A 21,279-nucleotide genomic window follows, 5' to 3' on the forward strand; every position below is an offset into this window, starting at 1 on the left:
AAAGCGTAAAAAACTCGAGTCGGCTGGGAAGGTTATGGGGTCTGTATTTTGGGAAGCGCATGAAATAATTTTTACTGATTACCATGAAAAAGGAAGGACCATCAACGTTGACTATTAGATAGGACCATTTGTAGAACAAACTGTAGCTGTTTCACCAAACCAATGCATCGTCCCAAAAAGTCTGTGAGAACTAAGGCAAAAATCCAGGAATTGTTCTTCGAATTGCTTCCGCTTCCAACGTTTTCTTCAGACATGGTTCCCAGCGACTATTTCCTGTCCTCAGATCTCAAGAGAATGCTCGCTGGGAAGAAATTATCTTCGAATGAAGTTGTAGTCTCCAAAACTGACACCTATTTTGAAGCAAATAAAAGGTGGATGATCGATATAATCAGAATATCACCCTTGAAGGGAACTATGTTGAATAAAACAATTTTTTTACAAAAAAAATGATTTTACTATGGGAAGCCGGGACCTTTCAATTGACCTGCCGTAATATAAATTTAAAAGACCGGTTTTACGAGCTGAGTCTATTCAGCCCCTTCCAACTGTCTGTCTGTCCGTTTCTATGTACATTATAAGTTGTATAGGCTGTCAGAAAAGCTGGCCAATCAAGACAAGATATCTTCATAATATTCAGCACGGCTTATTGTCCTTGACAACGTTATATTCACCGAAAAGCTTGTTCCGATCGGACTACTATAGTCTTTAGCTGCCACACAAACTGACCAATCAAAATCCGTATAAAGACTTCTTAATACCATTTTATGCCAGCGGAAATTCACATCTGAAGGGTATTGCTGTTTCGGTGCAGACGAAGTTAACGTGCTTTCTTGTTTCTGTTTTTGCACAGTTTCGCCAACATTCATTGCCCTTTTCATTGCGAAATTTTCGCCAACAAAAGTTTGTTAGGCTCCTTTGGCATCTGTCTTTCACTTTTGTTTTTATTTTTATCTCAACAACAACAAGCAGTGCAAATTTTTATGCTCGCTGTTCCCACTCTGTTCGGTTCGCTCTAAAGGGGCAAGAGGGCAATGGGCTTGCCGCAGTTCTGCGGTAATTAACCTAAGCATTTGCATTTATACAGCTGATAAGGCTGAAATCTTTGTTGTAGTTATAATGAAAGTGAGATCATTCAGCAAATGAGATATACATATACTGTATATGCTTAGACAAATGCGGCTTTACGATAAAGTAAAAGTACAAATTCTCTTCTGTCAGCATGAGACATTCATCTTTAGAGATTAAGCATAAATTTATGCCAGTTTTGCGTGTGAAGTGAAATGTTTTATCACAGAATTTATATGACAAAACAGAAATAATAGTATCCAATTGTTTTCAATAGAAGAGAATACGAGTATGTGGAACACTCGTTTCTTGCCATTTATACATTTTTCTATTATAAATATTTCTAATTGATTATCGGGCTCTATATCGAATTATACGAGTTATTTGTTCTATTTGCTACTCTTGAAGATCATAATACAAATAATTGGAACACTCACTAAAGCAGTGTAATCGCTTGCTATTATATTTCAAATACACTATACCAAGCTATGTATGGTGTTTATACCAATTATCTGTTCGAATCGCCCTTCTCGAATATAATATCGCAAATACTGTTATAGGTAGCAGTTTGAATACGATAAGCGGCTTACAATTTTTCTCCCTTACAAGTACTGATAAAGTAACTAAATAAATAATTAAGCATTTATAATGGCAAATAATTCACAACAGCCACAAGAGAAACTTACAAAAATCAACTGACCTAGTTTTTTGCCAATAGGACCAAGGACCTCCTTCAAAATGCCAATAAGTTCTCGAACACATCTTATCGGATAATTTTAACTATGTCAAATAAAGCCTTCAATTTTTTCAAAAACAATGAACTTATTTTTACTAGACCTAATATATACATACTAAAGGGTGGACCATTTCGAGGTGCCTTCCTTTATTGAAGAAAAAACACAGAAACTTTAAATTTAATGGAGAATGTTTATGATCACTCGAAAGAACATATCGACCGGCCCTAAGCGTGAAATTCTCTGTTCACCGAAGTGTTCTGTCAATAAATCCATTGATTGACGCGATGTGTGGAAAGTGGCGCCTTGTTGCCGTCTTGTTGAAATCAAATGTGGCCAAGATCACGAGCTTCAATTTCAGGCATCAAATAGTGGATATCATGGCGCAACAATTACTGCCTTACAAACCGATGATTCCACCGGCTCACAAACCACACCAAACCGTTGTTTTTTCTGGATGAAACGGCAGCTTTTGAATCCCTTCAGGTTGCTCTTCGTTTGGCTATTTGGCTTGTTTACACTTCCATTGAGAAAAAACTGGGCCTCATCGCTGAACAAAATTTGGCTAAAAACGGAGGATCTTTTTTAACTTTTCAAGAGGCCATATAGCGAACCAATGTCGCTTGGGAAGGTCGAGCGTTAGGCCGACTCTTCACTCTCCACGGTCTTCATTTACACTCTCAGCTACGGCTGCTATATTTTCTTCACTGCGTACTGGAAGTGGTCTATTCGACGAACATTATTCAATAATAAATGCTGGGTCTCAAGATGAGTGATGTTGTTGCGAATATCCGTATAGTACGCTCAGTAGGCCAATTATGTTGACAATAAGTTGAACGAAGCGCGCGAAACATATTCTTTACCGAACGTAAAATTAAGCAATAAAGTTGAAAGATTTGTAAACGTTGTCCAGACTAAGCCTTTCCACGGTGAAATGCCAGTTTATTGAAGGTTATTATTTTATGTATACTTTTGCTTTCAATGTAACCTTCTCTATGACATTCATAATAGTATAAAAATGGAATATCTTTAGTCGATAATACTGTCTATTTGGATGGCTTGAAAAGTTCTTCGTAGCCTTCGAAATTGGTATGAATCTAAGAAAAAATCTGCGATAATAATGGTTTGGTTTTTGTGTGCTTTTACTTTATGATGTAGAGGAAATTTCTTCTATAACTTGAAGGTGGAGCCTTGCCTAATTGTAAAAGATTTTCTGTTTAGCCTGTCCCACTGAACTAACATAGTTCTCGTATGAACCACTGAAGAGAATGTGACCAAATTCACTTCTATACAGATCTTTGCTTCCATAGTTCTCTCGTTAGTGAAGTGAAAGTATCATTCCGCTGAATGATATACACTGAAGTGTAACTAACCCTACCCTGGCTGCTGCAGGCAGCTAGCAATTGTAATGGAAGATTGACAGTGCTGATGAGTTATTCTTGCCTGTTTTTCAGCTCCGATTTTATTATTTATTAATTCTATGTATAATGTTCAATGTGTACAAGAATTAATGCTTAAAGCTTCTTACAGCTGTACCTGAAAATGCATGCAATACATCTGCTCCTAATATTCATTAAAATCTGATTTTTCCAATAGGCTCTTTAGTTTTTCGATAGAAGATATCACCCATTCCATGCTTCACTTAAACTTTTATGAGTGGGTGAAGTCTTATATTATAAATTTCATTCACGTTACATATTTAATATCATATTAACTCTTGTTTTGTAACTAAACCCCAACAATAAGACGCTCCAGTGTGCGCTATGGAATATTAAAATTAGCCACCAAGGTGTTATTAGCAATAAACACCAATGTGCCAATGTGTCTGCTCGCTTCAACTTTCTTTTAGTGGGTCATGGCCATTTGTGTGTTGCGAAAAAGCGCAAAAGGCGACAATAAATTTAGCAAGGAGAAAATAATGGAGACAAAAAACTGAGCGTAAGACACAAACTAAGAAGCTTAAATGCTCTTCAAGTAATTACGGTGAAATTTTTGCATAAGAAAGCCCCTTTAACGACTAGCCTCGTGTCCAACTGGCCGGCAGCTGATGAGCTGATGACCAACAGTTGGCACTTGATTGAAAGGTTAATGAGCATACATACAGACCTATGTACATACATAGGCGGCACGTAGTCTAGCCTATGAGCTGCTCAGTTTTTAATGTTTTCTACAAAAGAGGTAACACTTTCATTGCGTTTCGGTGGCAATTGTCTGCACCGACCCAAGAAAAACCAAAGCAGCGCTACAGAAAAGTGTCGCTACTTGCTAGTGACTATGGTGTTGCATTCCTTTAGAGTCATAAGCGCACGTTTTGCTCTGTACGAGGACGGTGTGACATGTCAGTGAGCTTTTTTTTTTGGTAAAAAGCATTTTATTTGAAAATTATTGCATATATTGAGACTTTTTCAGTTGTTATTGATTTGACTTGTTTGGTTAAAAAGTTTTCGGAATTTTCATAATCTATATTATCCTTCGTTTGACATCTTTTGTCAATAAGACTCTTAATTGATAATTGGAAGCAAAAATAGTCAAAGGATTATTGATCTCTTCCAAAAACCGTTAGCAACTCTCCAAGTCACTTACTTACAACAAAACCACATTTCATTCATATTTTTTTAAAGCACACACCTTTTAGCTAATTTAAAGTATTACGAAAAGATTTTAATAAACCCCAGACGAGGTACTATCTGATCAAATTTGACCCGGACTAACAAAAAATATCTTACTTATTCAGCCATCTTTTAGCTCATCTAGAGTATTGCGAAAAGCCTCTAACTAGCCCCAGACGAGGTAACATCTGATCAAATTTGACGCGGACTGACAAAAAGTTTGTTTCTTTAACTTATTCTGGCATCTTTTAGCTCATCTACAGTATTGCGAAAAACATTTAATAAACCCCAGACGAGTTGCTATGTTATCAAATTTGACCCAGATTAACGAAAAGTCTGTTTCTATAACTTTTCCAGTCAGAGATGAATACATCAGTTTGTACGCCCTTGGATCCACGTTTCCAAATAGGGCTCACATCGGCTCAATAGCACCAATATACATTGGAATTTATCAATAAGCTGGGATAAGTGAGTTGTTGTGACTTAGTAGAGGCCATTATAGACTTTAGGTTCCTGTGAATTCCTCATTTATTTATCTAATGGAGTTAAAATTTCATACAAACATTAAAATTATATTAACTGTTCCATTCTCGGAACAAAATGTATCGCTTTGGTACGAAGGCGCAGTTTATACGGACCAGTCCGGTTCAAATTTGATCAGAGGGTATTTTGAAGTTATTACACCCTTTAACTTATAGAAGGACAAATTTTCATATTCAAATATTATGGACCAGTCCGGTTCAAATTTGATCAGAGGATATTTCGAAGTTATTACACCATTTAACTTATGGAGGGACAAATTTTCATACTTAAATATTACAAATAAAAATGAAACCTTTAGTTCAAATTAATAAGTCTCACCTTCCTACCGAATTTTCCCTAAGTTCGTTAAAATGCTGGATTTTACTGAGGAATTATAATGTTCATATGTATATAGTATCGTCTTTGGCAGAATTGAAGGCTTGTCGAAGTAGAAAAAACTCTTAGAATCGCGTTAAAATTTTTCAAAACTGAGAGCTCATCTCTTCAATGGCTGTCAAACTGACACTAACTGACATAACAGGCTCAAACTTTGACAGTTGCACTTTACTCCAATGACAAGCGCAGTGTTGCATTTCAAAACGCTATGCGGGAAATGCGAACTGACTTCTTATAGACATATCCGATTGCGCTCGTATATGCCAGTTAATGCCTCCACGAGTACTAGGCATATATGTACGTATGTATACTTCATATGAATTATAATAAACACGCAGGCATTTTTGCATAATATTTTTAATAATTGTCTGAAACATATACATATATCACATTTACAGATATGTATGGGTGTTGTTGTTATGCTCAGCACGTCATATGCTTTCCTTCGAAGCTTCTGCAAAAAAGCGCGTCACATGTCCATACAAAGTTCGCGCACAAAAATGAAAACAAACAAACACATACAAACGAAATTACATATTTTTCCAAAATACACACACACTTACATATAAAAACAACACATACCCAAATGTAAGTACATACATATGTAAGTACTCGCCTGTGCAGCGACACTTTCGTCACGCCGAACCACTGTCGCTTTTGCCGCCAATTATGTATGCACCGCTCATTGAATTTTTAATTACCCACAGTCACTAAGTTGCCTGCTCAGTTAGTCGCTTGCGTGAAATTTTGCCTGCGCCAACCCCAAGCATACCTGCATGTGTGTGTGTGCGTGTCTCAAGCATTCGAATTAAAATTATTTTAATAATTTAGTTTGTAGCGCAAAGGCAGCGAATGCCATCTGCCGTTATTTCTAATAATAATATGAAATTATTTTCGAGCAAAAATGTGGAAATTTTGTTGTTGCACTCGTGTGTCGTTTGCTAGTAGCGCAATTGCTGTGAGTCGTTCGCTTTTTACTGCTACTATGTACATAACAACAATAATAACAACAAACTCCCAGTTGGTTATGTGAATTACGAAAACATTTGCAGCAGTTGACGTTTTCGAGAGTTGAATACTTGAATTTCACTTTCAATTCTGCCTTGCGTACTTGTTTTTGTTGTATTTGTTTATGAATTTTAATGAAATATTTTTCGTACGTAATCTCTAATTTGTACATAATAAGTATTACTACACACTCGAACATGCATTATTAATATTACAACATACTTTACATGTGTATATGTACGTATGTATACGGCAATAATAACAATAAATACAAATATTTGGTGAGTGTCACTTGCCTTCTCGAAAATAAAGTCTACCACATAAAAAAGAAAGTTAAATAAATATAATAAAATATAATTGTAGAAATAACATTTTAAAAATATAATTAAGGTCCTTTTGCTAAGGATTCTTATTCTTCTTCTTTATTGGCGTAGACACCTCTTGCGGTTATAGCCGAGTTTACAACAACGCTCATTCTTCCTTTTCACTGCTTGGCGCCAATTGAAGATTCCAAGTATGGCCAGGCCTTTCTCCACCTTGTATTTCTAACGGAGTGGAGATCATCCTCTTCTTCTGGTTACCCTGACGGGTACTGCGTCGAATACTCTCTCATTTGGATTACATGACCTAGCCAGCGTAGCCTCTGTTTCTTAAATCGCTGAACTATACAATGTCGTTGTATATCTCATACAGCTCATCGTTCAATCGAATGCGATATTCGCCGTTGCCAATTCGCAAAGGAACATAAATCTTCCGCAGAACCTTTCTCTCGAAAACTCGCAACGTCGACTCATCAGATGTTGTCATCGTCCATGCCTCTGCACCATATAGCAGCACGGGAATAATGAGTGACTTATAGAGTTTTGTTTTTATTCGTCGAGAGAGAATTTTACTTCTCAATTGCCTACTCAGTCCGCAGTAGCACCTGTTGGCAAGAGATATCCTGCGTTGGTTTTCGAGGATGACAATGTTGTTGCTGTTAATACTAGTTCCAAGAAAAAAAATTATCTACAACGTCGAAGTTGGACTGTAAACAGTGACGTGGGAGCCTAGTCGCGAGTGCGACGACTGTTTGTTTGATGACAGGAGTTATGTCGTGCCCACGTTCACAGCCAGACCCATTTGCTTTGCTTTCTAATCAAGTCTGGAGAAAGCAGAACTAACGGCGCGGGTCTTGAGGCCAAGGATATCAATATAATCGGCGTACGCCAGCAGCTGTGCACTATTATATAAGATTATATCTGCTCGATTAAGTTTTGCAGCTCGAATTATTTTCTCCAGCAGCAGATTGAAGAAGTCGCCTGATAGCGAGTCGCCTTGTCTGAAACCTCGTTTGGTATCGAATGACTCGGAGAGGTCCTTCCCGATCCTGACGATTATACTACCTGCTAAGGATTCTACTACAAAATTATAGATACATAAAGGTGCCCATAAAGGCTCAAAGTATTTCTTCTAATTCTGATTTTTGTGGGAAATCCTGTATATAGAGTGTGTGGAAAATGAACTCCCACGTTATATGGCTTTCTTAAAATGTTTAAGGAGATTTTCTTTAGTGTTTATTTTTTAAACCCCGAACAGGGTGTGTTAGTTTATATATACATATATATACCTATATATAAATGATAAGGATGAGTCTATTCAACCATGTCCATCTGTCTGCATATATGGAAGCAGTCACTCAGTTTTTCATTTGACTAGATATCTTCGAGAAGTTTGGCATGCTCAATTGCCGTACAAACTGACTCATCATAGCCAAGTTCTTGAATAAAATATTTTGAATTATAGCTTTCGTGCAACATATCCTTTTATGCCATTATTATTATTTTTATTAATTTTTCAACAAGAACCATATGGTCCGAAGCCTTGCTGACCTTTCAGATTTTTTTCTCCAAACTTTCCTCTTTTCTTCGATCTCTTTTTGCAAACGAAAGTTTCTTTGTCTAATAAACTCTGTAATATCTATTAAACTTCTCCTTTATGCTTCACAGATTCCAACCCAAAGTTTAGAAAACATCTTTACATCTACTACCTCATTTTGCCACAAAATAATATCTAGTTCTATAGTTGTTTTTTGATATGTGCCAGGAATTTATAAACCCAAATACAAGAACGGTTTCTAAACACCTGTCTAGTTTAGGTCTAAATATCAGAGGGAACAAATAATGGGTTGTCAAAAAAGTCTTGCGGTATTTTCGCTAGTTTTATTCGTCGCATCGGGTCATGCTATACCTTTTTGGAAAGCTCATTTCACGCGCTAACACGCGTTTGATTGATTGTCGTTTCTTTTAAGTCGTTCGTGAGTTATAGCGTCGCAAACATGGAGCAAAATAAAGAGAAAATACGGCATATTTTGCAGTACTACTACGATAAAGGCAAAAATGCATCTCAAGCCGCCAATAAAATTTGTGCAGTTTATGGGCCCGATACAGTTTCCATTTCCACCGCACAATGATGGTTTCAACGTTTTCGTTGTGGAGTAGAGGTGGTCGAAGATGCGCCACGCTCCGGAAGGCCTGTCGTCGAAAATTGAGATAAAATCGCTGAATTGGTCGAAGGAGACCGGCATAGTAGCAGCCGTAGCATCGGTCAAGAGCTGGGCATAAGTCATCAAAAATTCATTTCAATTTCAATAAAAAAATTCAATAAAAATACCGCAAGACAACCAATTAAATTTTCAGTAAAAACAGCGTAGCAACTTATTTTTTAAGCGCTGTGTGATTTTAACTTCACTTCTTCAACAATATAGAAGAGAATGGTTTCAACTAAACTGTGGAGATTAAATCATAACAAAAACGCAGAACAAACTAAATTACTTCGACTTTTTCTGAGCTTCCGCCGCATAATATCATCTTCTAATATTTAACCATCATCTCTTTTCACTTTCGCGTTGTGAGTTCATAAATCAATTTGCAACTAAAAGTATGAAGAACTTTCTTTAAATTTAATTCTCTAACTTGCCAGACGAAGTCAGCAAGACAGGAGGGCCTAAAGTTGTATCGCAGACGGCTCAAATCACACGCTCTTCGTTATGGCCTACAAATCAGCGGTTGACAAAAACTTCAACATGATTTATAGCCGCACAAGTAGTTCATTTCTGGCTTGTAGCTTGCTGACCATTTGGCTTTACGCTTCGGTCTTAATTTAATAATAGTCATGGTATAATGAACCGTTGCTTAATTTGCTGCGCGCTAAATGATTACAGTGTTAAATTGTGAAAGAAAATGTAAACAAAACGGAGGAGGGAAAATATTTCCTTCCCCTTCCGAGTAGGAGGGAGGCATGTGCTCAAACTAAAAAGTTTTTTTTTTTTTTTATTATGCAAAAATTCCTAATTCCTTCAATTAAAAAAACATTTTGAGTTTTGTGGCATATAATTTATTACCTCTACTCAAATAACTATTACTACTACGAGTCAAACTCTTAACTTAGTACCAAATCCCTATCACCATTCTTTAAAGACTTCCTTCTCTTATTTCAATAACGTCACTCTCAGCCACTTTCTTGGCACGCTTCATATGATCCAACAATAATTCGGCCAAGAAAGCCAAAAAAGCGCATGTTATGCCCAACAACCACAGCAACAACATGCCGACAAAATTCGACATGCCCAACTTAACCGGTCCAATATCGTCCAAGTTCGTATACTGCGAGGCCATCAGCTCCTTCTGTATGGCGCCATCCAAATTGTCGGCAACAATGCGCCACTCCCAAATTTTGTCCAAACCCGACGAATGCCACATAACCACCATTTCATTGAAACTCTCCAGCAAAGGCCACATGCGCGCTGTAAATGCAACCGTGTACTGGAAATAAATATCCTCCACCATGATTTTCATTTTGTTCAAAACGCTAAGCGTCAAGTGGTCCTGTACGGCGAAGTGACCTAGCAGAGCACATATCTTTTACTCTTGAGCTTTTAATATTTGTCATTTAAACTCACCGAATGGCAGGCGTTCGATGGTGAAGCCCATCTCTTCCGTCTGCGCCAACACCATCAACTCTTCAGCACTGTAAACAACGAAATTGCGCAGCAGACCCTTCATGATTTCCTGCAAATATCGAAATTCAATGATAATCAAAAACCTCGCCGCTTTCAAGCAATCAGAAAATTACGCTCTCATCGTCACGTATAGCCGCCACCCAGGCCTCAGAGTCCGCGCCCCATTTGAGTTGGAAAGCGTAGAGTCGCTCCACCGAATCGGCGGCTTGGCCGAAGCTATGCACATATATTTTAAATAAATAGTACCCAAATATATAAGTACAAGTTACCTCGGCACGGTGAGTATGCTTGACAGTCCACCACCATAAATACTCGTTATAACGATGTCATTCAAGAAGCTCGCGAAGAGCATTAATCTCAGTGGCGTGAAATTCACCATGGTGCCCTTATTCGATTGTGAGACGAACAACAACATCGTCGTCGAGAAGGCATACTCGAAATTGCGAGCCCAACTATTTTGCTTATCCTCTGAAGCGCGCATCCTTTCACTCAACGCTATAATTATCGGACGTGCGTGATCTATAAAAAGCAATGCTATGATCTCCACACACAAACAAACGAATACGAAAGCCCAAAGTGCTGGCTGAAAGGGTTCAATCGGCAGCCACAAGCTTGCCAGACGCCTGCGGGGAATAAATGAAGCGCATTATTGGAAATACGTTCGACAAAGAATTGCATTTACTTAGGCGCCGGCACTACACAAGTAATACCCGAACGTCCAATGTACATCGACATGTCCAGTGCAACGTAATCGGCGTACCTAAAAATTGTTTGTATCAATATTTATTTTTATTAATATGCTTTTAGTATACGCACCATGTATACATGGCACTCATGCCCACCTCTGCCTTGCCCCTGGCTATCATACCCAAGGCCGCCTCTCCAGTCATATTTCGGTAAGCAATGCCCCAATCATCGGCTTCAGCTGTCATAAAGAGAACACGGTAAATGAGAGGATTTTCAATTCTGCTTTACGGTGCAGTAATACGAGTATGGTGGACAGACGTACGGAAATCCACCTACCGCTTTAAAAACAACTCCAACGGCGGCTCTTGAACTGGTACTAAACCTGTCACCTATAGATCTCTTCGCTGATAACTGAACATATAGAGCATTAGGGAATAGCTCGGTGTCACAGAGTCTGTTAAAATTCGCCTCAAGCGCAGGCATCCTAAATGATGACTACTCCTCTTGGACTTGGCAAGTGAACTCCATCTGGTAACGCAAAGGACCAAACTTGTCTATGCGTGGCTTATTGGCCTACCGATTAACCTAACCTAAACTTACCTTTTCTCTTGTTCTTCTTACTTACACGTATCAATATCTACTGAACAGTTATGCTTTTCGCAGAATGCTTTTAAGATCCTCACTTCCGTGCCGTCCATTTCTACATCGCCACTTGTATCATTGGGTGCAAAGGCTCTGTCACGGGATGGTGCGCCAGGATACTAAAAACAAAGTATATATATATAATACCTTATATTATAAAAAATTCAATAGAGTAAAAAACCTACTCACATATTTCAAAACCACATCCGGCCTATAATCAAAAGCAGCCAAAATTACTTCGCGGCCCTGTAAATTGGAGAGCTTATCCGGAAAGAGATCTTTGCCATGAAGAAATGTATTACTTTCAGCATTGAAACGATCGAGTAGATACAATTGTTTCGGGTTCTCAGCTCGTGGGCCGACAAATTTATTTGTTTTCAAATCGAAAATTGCCGGATCGGTTACAGTTCTTTCAATTAGCAGTATGCCAGATTGATCTGTGTGTACCGAGTGTTGGTGAGCTGTTCATAAAGAAATATATACCATGCGAACCGAACTCACCTTCAAAAAAGCGATGTTCGAAATGTTCGTCTAGCAAATCGCCTTTGTTGTAGACAAACACAAATTTATTATTTGACGAACGCCAAATTGAAAAACGACTGGCATTTATAACGGCATCAATGAAAATCGGTATATCCATTTGAAAGGCTATAAAGTTCTGCAGAAGGATTGCAATTTTTATTTGCTGTCAGCTTCACTTTTTCTTTATTTCACTGGACCATAAGGCCTCAGTGTGCTCTATTTGTATGTACAAACCTGGCAATGTGACTTCTCTATTGACAAAGTCAGTTTCTCCACGAATGGATTCAAGACCACATAATCATTGAGCAGCTCCTCACGTTTGGCGGCAAAGTCTACAACGTCTTTGGAGAAAGATTGCTCCAAATCACGCAGCCGAATATTTATGATGGCGGCATCTGGCGGTTTGGCACGCTGCCAGCTGATGGCGAAGTCCGCATTCTCTGGCCAAATGATGCAAGTTGTGGTGGACAAGAGATAGTTTTGCACTGAAAGATATAATTTTTGAACAATATATTAGGAAGATAGGTTTAACACATTTGGAAGAGTACTAACTCAACACATTGAACATGCGTGACCAATAGAAGCTGTTCAATAAATTAGCTGGCAACATTTTCGAAGGGAAACTCTAGAAAAGAAAGCACCCACGTTACAAATTCAAAATCCTCCTTTGAAATACAAACTTATTCTTTGCTTGAGCTGCTCAAAATATCTGTTTTTATATAAATGGTAGTAGGCAAAAAATGTCTCTTATTTACTGAAAAATTACTAAATTCTTGCGAGTCCTGCATTATTTGTAGCTAATAAAGTAATTTGCAATTTTGATGATTGCCAAATTGCTGGGCAAACAAACGGTTAGCATGTAATAATGGTGTACACAGACTATGAAACAAGCAGCCAAACGTAAAAGTATTACACTAAATGTACATACATATGTGATGGTAGAGTTAAAAGAGAAAATAATATTTTTAAACCCTTTTTCTTTGAAAAGCTTTAGTTATATTATCGATTTCGAGGTTCCCTAATTTTTAAAGAAAAAAACACAGAAACTTCAATATTAATAGAGAATGTTTATTATCATTCGAAACAACATTCTTTGGCTTTTATTTTTTGAAGATTATCTCTTTCAAATGTTGGCCGCGGCTACATCTCAGATAGTCCATCCGTTGTTTCAATTTTCGATGACTCGTTCGAACTTTTCGACTGGTGATTGGCGAATGACACGCCTGATGTTTTGCTCCAAGGCCTGAATCGAAGCAGGATTGTCTGCATAGACTTTAAACTTTACATATCCCCACAGGAAAAAGTCTAACGGTGTGATCTCACACGATTTTGGTGGCCAATCGACCGGCCCAAAACGTGAAGTTATCAGCTCATCGAAGTGTTCTCTCAATAAAGCCATTGCTTGATGCGATGTGTGAGAAGTGGTGCCGCCTTTTTCAAACCAAATGTCGCCGAGATCACGAGCTTCAATTTCAGGCATCTAAAAGTCGGTTATCGTGGCGCGATTACGGTGGCCATTGACGGTTACATTCTCACCAGCATCATTTTTGATGAAATATGGACCGATGATTCCACCGACCAACAAACCACACCAAAACGTTATTTTATTTGAATGAAATGGTTGCTCTTCACTCACTTCAGTTTGTTCTTCATCCCAAATGCGGAAAATTTGTTTGTTTATATACCCATTGTGCCAGAAATGGGTCTTATCGATGAACAAAATTTGGCTCGCAAATGTCGGATGTTCTTGGAACTTTTCAAGAGTCCATAAAGGAAAGGCAAGGTTGAGCGGCTTCATTTCTTGCACAAGCTGTATTGTGTACGCTTTCAATTTAAAATCTCAACATATAATGCCTCAAGTAGACCATTCATCATTATACTATATGTGACCTGGTCTACGGAAAGGGGGCTTAGGTGTCAAAATTAATGAGATAACGAGAAATAACGGTGAACGGAGAAATAACGAGATAACGGTGTTTTCCAGAAAACTAGTTTTCGCACGTTAGCTCCCTTTTCGTAGACCAGGTCACATATAATGAAATTTCCAGATACTGCGGAGTCATCCTGAATCGGAATTAATGGTCGAATTGAAAAATTAGTTCCATGATATAGTGACCCCGGATGACAGCTACTACGAAGGAGCTGGCTTTGTTCTCCATGCTCATAAATAAACTTGGAATATATCCAAAAATGTGTCAGATGTGCATGACCCGCTAAGCAGTGTCAAAACTAAGTCCAATTTAGGTCAAAAATGTTGAGGTGTCTTTAAGAGGCTTATAATGGACTATTATTGGGGTATACTGGGCCTCCAGGCGCGAAAAGGCCTTCAACCCTATTAGTACTTCCGTAACTCTAAGAGTAGTTTCAGCTCCTGTAGATAATAGTAATTGAAAGAGAATAAAAAAGAACAGCATAAAAGATTTTTCTGAAAAAAAACTTCAATTTTTTTTAGGAATATGAACATACAAGCCGCCCAAATTTCACTCTTACAGTAAAGTACAGAAAGAAAACTACAACTCACCCCTCCTTTCAACCTAATCCATTCATCTGCCACTACAGCTTCTCACCGTCGTATTTTATTCAAATTTGGTTTTATGAAAGGTCAGATCTCTTAACAACAACCAATTATTCCTAAGGTGTGCTCAAAAAATACCAATCTCTTAACAAAACAATAAATTATTCCTAAGGTGTGCTCAAAAAATACCGGGAATTTTGTGTTTCGAAATCTGCATTAATGTTTTTCAAATCTGCATTAATGTTGTCGCCTTCAAAACACTCCCCATTCCATATTATGTACTTACGTCACACTTCTTCCAATCTTCCGATACTAGTCTAACTCGATTTTTGGGTTAGTTTTTATCTCTTTCAGCAATTTTCATCTCTCTTGTAAAACGATAGCCCTTTAAGGTTTTCTTTATTTTTAAATAGAAAAAAGTCATACGGATCCATGTCTGGCAAATATGGAAGCTGAAGCATCGTTAGATTATTGTTTTTTGGCCAAGAATTCCAAGTTCATGATAACACATTTAATCTCAGCGGCTGCTACAGGCAAAGTAAGCCATGAATACAGTTGACAATTTTATCGTATTTCAGGGGAATGTATTATACATATATCAACATAATAAAAAACTTGCAATCGGACCCGCGAAATTTTAAATTATAAAACTTCAGTTGTCTTCCGATCACATCTTTATAATATGTATATATTCAACAGATATTTTTTCATGAATTATTACTGAAGCACCTTGCCTTATGGTTACAAATCTAATTTTCCATTACGAAGCACAATCAGGTTTCCCACCACTCTTTGAGCAACTCTCGTATACATATTAAATAGCCTACTTAGTGACATCACGGGCACGGACTTTTTATCAGTAGTCGCAATTTGTTTATTGGTAGATAAAATGAGTATAAAATCACGCATACAATAATACATACAAACACATTAGTTTGAGCACATGTGTGCGTTACCTAAGATGATGTTTGGATTTCGCATCTGATAAACGAATTGTCTGAGCAACTTTTTGTCTACTCTAATTATCTAACACTCTCTCGAAGCAAAGTTAGTCATGTATCAAGTTTCTTTATTAATGGTTTATGTAAAAACAATTTCCGACACAAAGAAAACGCATAGAAAAGTGAGTGAAGAATTTGTGAATATAAAAACGATGATATTTTATTGAAAGTAAATATTTAAGAAATTGTAACGCAATTATGAAACAAATGTGTGTTTTGGTTTCTGTGTTACACTCCCCGCAAGGTAGTTGTCGGCAATAACGGTACTACTAATAGCTTTCTAAATCTATGTCGTAAGCCAAAGTCTAGTAAATTGCTAAGAAACCGATAATATTTGCAGCTTTTACACACACTGTTATCTTTGCGCTAAGAATTTTGGCAACTCAAATGTAGAAAAATATTTCTTTCATTCAAAATTATTTTTACCAAACTACCCTCGTATTTAAACAACATTATAAGGTAAATGAATATCACTAAAGCTAACTAAACAATGCGCTGAAGCATAATTTTAATTATATTTTCACCATTTTTTTTTGCTTCTTCCGAAAAAATTGGCCGTCTGTAGTCAAAGGCAGAAATTACGTAAATTAGAAAATCAATAATTGCGCTGTTCATTATACTTTTGTGTTCGAAACACGCTGCTAAGTGGTATAATTTTGGTATTCAAAGTGATTTATCATTTTTGTTGGGTAAAAGTAGTTTGTTTATGTTTTCATATTATAATTGGGCATTTAGTGTGATTTCACAAATATTTAAATAATTTCTACGGAATAAGAATTCCTAGTGACATACAAACATACATAGAGTAAAGTATATAGGACACCTATTAAACTTCGTTGTTAGGTTAGGTCTCTACTACGGGTTATTTTCCATAACCCAGAAATTTTTGAGTTCAAAAGAATTGTTGGTTTGTTTCTTTTTTACTAAAGAGATCGTTTACTTGAATAACAGTTAAAAGCCATTGTTAATTTATTAAAGTGTTGGCATGAAATCGTGATTCTTAAGTGATGATTTTCAGTTCCAAACAATCTTGGAATGACATTTTCAAAAAATTTTATAGAACTGAGTCAAATTGAATACATTTCCGATACGAAATGGCTTAGGAGTCACCGTGGATTAGTGGGTGGATCATTCCAAAATAATACTTTATTGATACTCAAGCCGAGGTTGCTGCCATTAAAGTAGCAGATCTGCTGTTCTGGAGTGCAGAGTCTTTCGGAGAATGCTGGCCATTCTGTTAGCAGAGCAGCGATACTGACGTTGCTTTCCAGGCTAGTAAAAATATAGCTAACTTCACTATCAACGGCATCATGTTGGTTTGTGATTAGGCTAGTATGGGTGCCAGATCACAGCAGTATTATCTCCACTGCCAACAGAATGGGAACGACATATGTAGTTAGAAATCGCATGAGCGCGGGCAGTGTTGGCCCACCATTAATTATTGTGCTGTTGTAGGATTATTTTAGCACAAAGTGAACCGCAAGTGATCGAATAAGCTCTTCAGCCTCACTAAGGCTAGCCTTTCCCTAATTGTATAGATTCCAACTACTCATTGCACTATCGGTGTCTACACGATAAGGTTGAAAATCTTACTTGATGCCAGTTGTAGAAGCTGTTTGAAAGAAGATGAGAAGATGAGATCAAAGGGTGGTAGAAACTCAACACTTAAACATCTGAGAGGTCACACTTTTAGACATCCCGTTGAACTGGAATTAGAAATAAAAAACCTAAACAGATTTCTATAGGACACAAGATGATTTGTCGACTTATGTATAATATCTGATTACAGTCGTTCTATTCTTTGGCTTCAAAAAGGACTGTATATAATAATCCAATTTCGATCTCGTTTCATGAGGATCAACCAGTACAGCTAACCTAACCTAACCACAAAGAAATGTCTATAAATTTTGCTATCACTTCGGTCGAAGGTATTTTTTCATTGATGTTTGTGCTGCTGTTAAGGGCAGTTACTTAATCTGGAAGAAAAATTTCATTGTTTCGAACTGACCTGGTTGACCTTTTATCTTAATTCGAAAAACAATTTTATTGCAAATATTTTCATTTTAAAAAGTCAATCAAGATAAAGAAGTAAAATTTATGAGGGGCATACTTTTGTCTAAATTTACGTAAAGGTTTGAGAAAAATGTTGTGCTTTGAGTTCAGATCAAAATTTTATGAACAGTCCACTTAATCAGTTAAATAAAAGCATTTTGCGGTTCAAAATCCATTAAAACAGTGGTGGTTGTAAGAGTCGGTTCAAGTTCGGGAAGTTATTTTATACCAAGCGCCGTTATATAATTTTCTGTATATAGGATATGTTATGTCAATAACCCTAAGGTTTTAGGTGTGGCACTCGAGAGCTTATGTTCCTTCACTCCTCACGCGACCGCGATTATAGTCAAAGTACAAAGGCGCAACAAAATTCTCAAGTCGCTAGCCAGCAGCACATGGGGAAAAGAGAAACAAACGTTGTTAGTAACATACGAGCAATCGGCCGGCCAGTCCTTACCTATATCGCACCAATATAGTCGCCTGGATGCAGTAAAACGCAGACGTAGAAGCTGCAGGCATATCAAAACACTGCACTCTGGATTATAACTGAAGTCTCTCGATGTCTTCTATCGAACACCTGCACAGTGGGGTCCGTATGCTCCGAGTTAAGGGGCATAATGAACTCCCCTCCAAGCAGTTCTTGCTAGGGTATTTTCGTAGAATTCATCTCTGCAGTCTGCAATCTGTTTGAAGCGGAACCGCCTCCTAGGACCATCAAGAGGTCCTTCCTCAACTACGTCGACGACCAGACTAAGATGCTACTTCACATGCGACTCTCTCTGAGTGAATGGCATACTTGGAGTCAAATAACCACCCAATGCAGATAACGAACTCGAGTTGCCGCGAGAATCGAAAGCGACCCTTGCCCACCTTCATTCTGAATAATATGGCAGGTTAAACTCCTACTTATCCGGAATTGACCCTGATATAACAAACAAATGTTCAGCAACAACCTGCAGAGACAACTAGCAAAACGTTTTCCGTTGGATGCAAACCCTGAGCGGGTTACGTTTTTAGATTCAGTTACGTACTATATACATATATTGGGTAGTCGAAAAAGTTTTTTCGTATTTCTAATCAAACTTCAACTTATTTTTTTTATCTATAATGAACTACATATAAATGTACCATTTTGGTCGACCACTTCTTTCCATTCTTCCGCTTGAGACATTATTCCGTCAATGTAAAATTTTTCTGGTTTCTCGGCGAAAAACTGCGACAATTAATTTTCACAGGCTTCCCTTGAAGCCAACTTTACTTCATTAAGGGAGTTCTGCATTGACCGAAACAAATGGTAGGCCGAGGGAGCATGGTCAGGGCTATATGATGAATGCATCAAAACTTACCAGCCAAGCTCTCCCAGTTTTTGCCGAGTCATCAAAGATGTGTTTGGTCTAGCGTAGTCCTAATCGAAGACGAAGCTCTTTCTGTTGATCAGTTCTGGCCGTGTTTTTCGATTGCTTGCTTCAATCTCATCAGTTGTTGACAATAAAATGTATAATTAATTGTTCGACCAGGCTGGATCAGCTCATAGTAGATGATTCCTTTCCAATCCCACCAAACACTCGGCATAACCTTTCAAGGTGTCAATCCTGGCTTTGCGACCATTTGTTGAGCTTCAACACGCTTGGACCATGATCTTTTTTGCACATTATTGCCGTATTTGATCCACATTTCGTCTGCTGTTACCATTCGCTTCAGAAATTGGTTCGATTTCCTTTTGTTTCAGCAAAGAATCGCAGATGTTAATTCGGTTCATTAAATTTTTCACGGACAATTCATGTGGTACCCAAACATCGAGCTTCTTTATGTAGCCAGCCTTTCTTAAATGGTTCAAAACTGTTTGATAATGAATGTTATGGTCCTTAGCGATGTCATGGCTATTTATGTGACGGTCCTGGTCAATCTTTTCCATAATTTCCTCGACTTCATCAACGATAGGTCGACCAGAGCGAAGTGCAGCTTTTACATCGAAATTTCCAGAACGGAAGCGAGCGAACCATTGTTGTGCTACACGAACTGATACAGCATCGTCTCCGTAAACTTCACAAATTTCATTGGTGGCTTGCGTGGCATTCTTCCCTTTTTTATACAAAAATTTCAAAATATAGCGAATTTCTTTATTATTTTCACTAATTTTTGAACAGCTGTAACTATTTTTGAACTTAGCCAAATTTAATTTTTTTTTGGTTAAATGAAGCTCACCTTTCCAACAATATATGGTATGACACAATGTGATTGGTAGCACTGGAGACATACGACTGCAACGACATCTATTGACAAAATACGAAAAGACTTTTTCGACTACCCATTATAATTTTTTTTTTGCTCTGAAGTCAAAAACTGTTTATAAATAAAGTTATAAATTCCAAGCAAATAACAAGCGTAAATTTTAATAGCATCGGAAATTTGGGAAATTTGTTTGTGAAAGCCGCAATTAACTAATCAGCCAAGTAAGAAATAGTAACATTTACTTCAAAAGAAATCGGCAATTTGCAATCAGTAAACCCAACACTAAAATGCATAATTGTCGGCAATTATAAATTCGTCATTAAACGGACAGTTGTCAGGCCAAAGCAGCAATTGCTCAAAACAAACACGTTGTAAAAGTGTATTAAATATAAATATAAAACCAAAAACAATAACTAAATCTCGCTGAAATTTTTCCGCAACCGCCGATTTGTATACATTTGTGCATATAGCAGACGAGCATCTTCCAAAGTTGATGAAGAAAAATTAGAAAAAAAAACTCTGCTTTATTTGCGTATTTCAAATTTATGGGCACTTTCGCTGAATTGGCGCGAACACAATTGCCGCGCTGTGTATGCGGTGCAGATGCGCATGCGCACAAGCTGCGCCACTTAAAAAGGGTTGGCTGGAGGAGAGGCTGCCGCTTTGTATGCATTTAACACGTTGTAGCGCAAATGTTTGCTTAAGTCATAAATGAAAATAAAAAATACCCGCATACGAGTATTTATGAGCAACAACTCACACGCTGTGGCCAGTGCGTCACGTGGCTGTCGGTCGGTAGCGCGGTAGCTCGGTGGCGCGCAGCCACTTTACAAAGCGCTGAATGCGCCATTCATTGCGGCATTAAACTGAGTTACGGCCAAGAGCAATCCAAGGTAGTCGTGAGTATCAAATTGCAACAACAACAGTAAACACACAACAACGATTTTCGGAAGTAATCAGTAGACAGCGATTTGCGTTGCAATTTGATAAAGTGTCTTGTTGTTGTTTGTAATCTTTTTGTTTCTTTATTTAATATCTTCCATATCTTCGAAATCGACGTAATAATTAATTTTTAAATACTAGAAACTACCAAAATAACCGACCGAGTTGTTTACGTTGTTTGGGCATAGCGAAAGAAAGGGAAAGGGTCAATGCTTGGCAGCAAGTAAAACACTAAAAATATCAGATTTACTGCTATTTTTGGCTTTCAGTTTCAACCAATTATTTTCATTATTAACTACACTGGAGCTAAAAAAAAATCGAAAATATAATTTTGACAGCAAAAAAAATTCAA

General features: G+C 37.6%; 1 protein-coding gene across 2 annotated transcripts; it reads right to left on the bottom strand.

Annotated features, from left to right (window-relative positions):
• Positions 1-9,698: 9,698 nt before the first annotated feature.
• On the bottom strand, positions 9,699-12,869 carry LOC126756274 (uncharacterized). 2 transcript variants are annotated; one of them, XM_050469223.1, is made up of 11 exons: positions 12,738-12,869; positions 12,420-12,670; positions 12,165-12,321; positions 11,853-12,100; positions 11,647-11,782; positions 11,151-11,259; positions 11,017-11,094; positions 10,604-10,957; positions 10,448-10,550; positions 10,275-10,383; positions 9,699-10,217 (listed from the first exon to the last, which is right to left on the bottom strand). In XM_050469223.1, the coding sequence occupies exons 1-11, from the start codon at positions 12,793-12,795 to the stop codon at positions 9,787-9,789; spliced, it is 2,034 nt and encodes a 677-aa protein (XP_050325180.1). In that variant the 5' UTR covers positions 12,796-12,869; the 3' UTR covers positions 9,699-9,786. The 2 variants fall into 2 exon arrangements, with proteins under 2 accessions (XP_050325180.1, XP_050325181.1); XM_050469224.1 differs by lacking the exons at positions 11,017-11,094; positions 11,151-11,259 and having other exon boundaries at positions 10,604-10,853.
• Positions 12,870-21,279: the final 8,410 nt, after the last annotated feature.

This window comes from Bactrocera neohumeralis, chromosome 4, assembly GCF_024586455.1.
Source record: "Bactrocera neohumeralis isolate Rockhampton chromosome 4, APGP_CSIRO_Bneo_wtdbg2-racon-allhic-juicebox.fasta_v2, whole genome shotgun sequence".
In the NCBI taxonomy this organism is placed as follows: Eukaryota; Metazoa; Arthropoda; class Insecta; order Diptera; family Tephritidae; genus Bactrocera; species Bactrocera neohumeralis.

What these genes read in the sequence shown, in the direction of transcription:
- LOC126756274 (XM_050469223.1), bottom strand. Translation starts at nt 12,795, where the DNA reads ATGTTGCCAGCTAATTTATTGAACAGCTTCTATTGGTCACGCATGTTC. An exon ending in TTCAGTAGATATTGATACGT is followed by an intron (nt 11,260 to 11,646) that starts GTAAGTAAGAAG and finishes TCTTTATGACAG; the next exon opens with CTGAAGCCGATGATTGGGGC. An exon ending in CTATACGTGACGATGAGAGC is followed by an intron (nt 10,384 to 10,447) that starts GTAATTTTCTGA and finishes CGATATTTGCAG; the next exon opens with GAAATCATGAAGGGTCTGCT.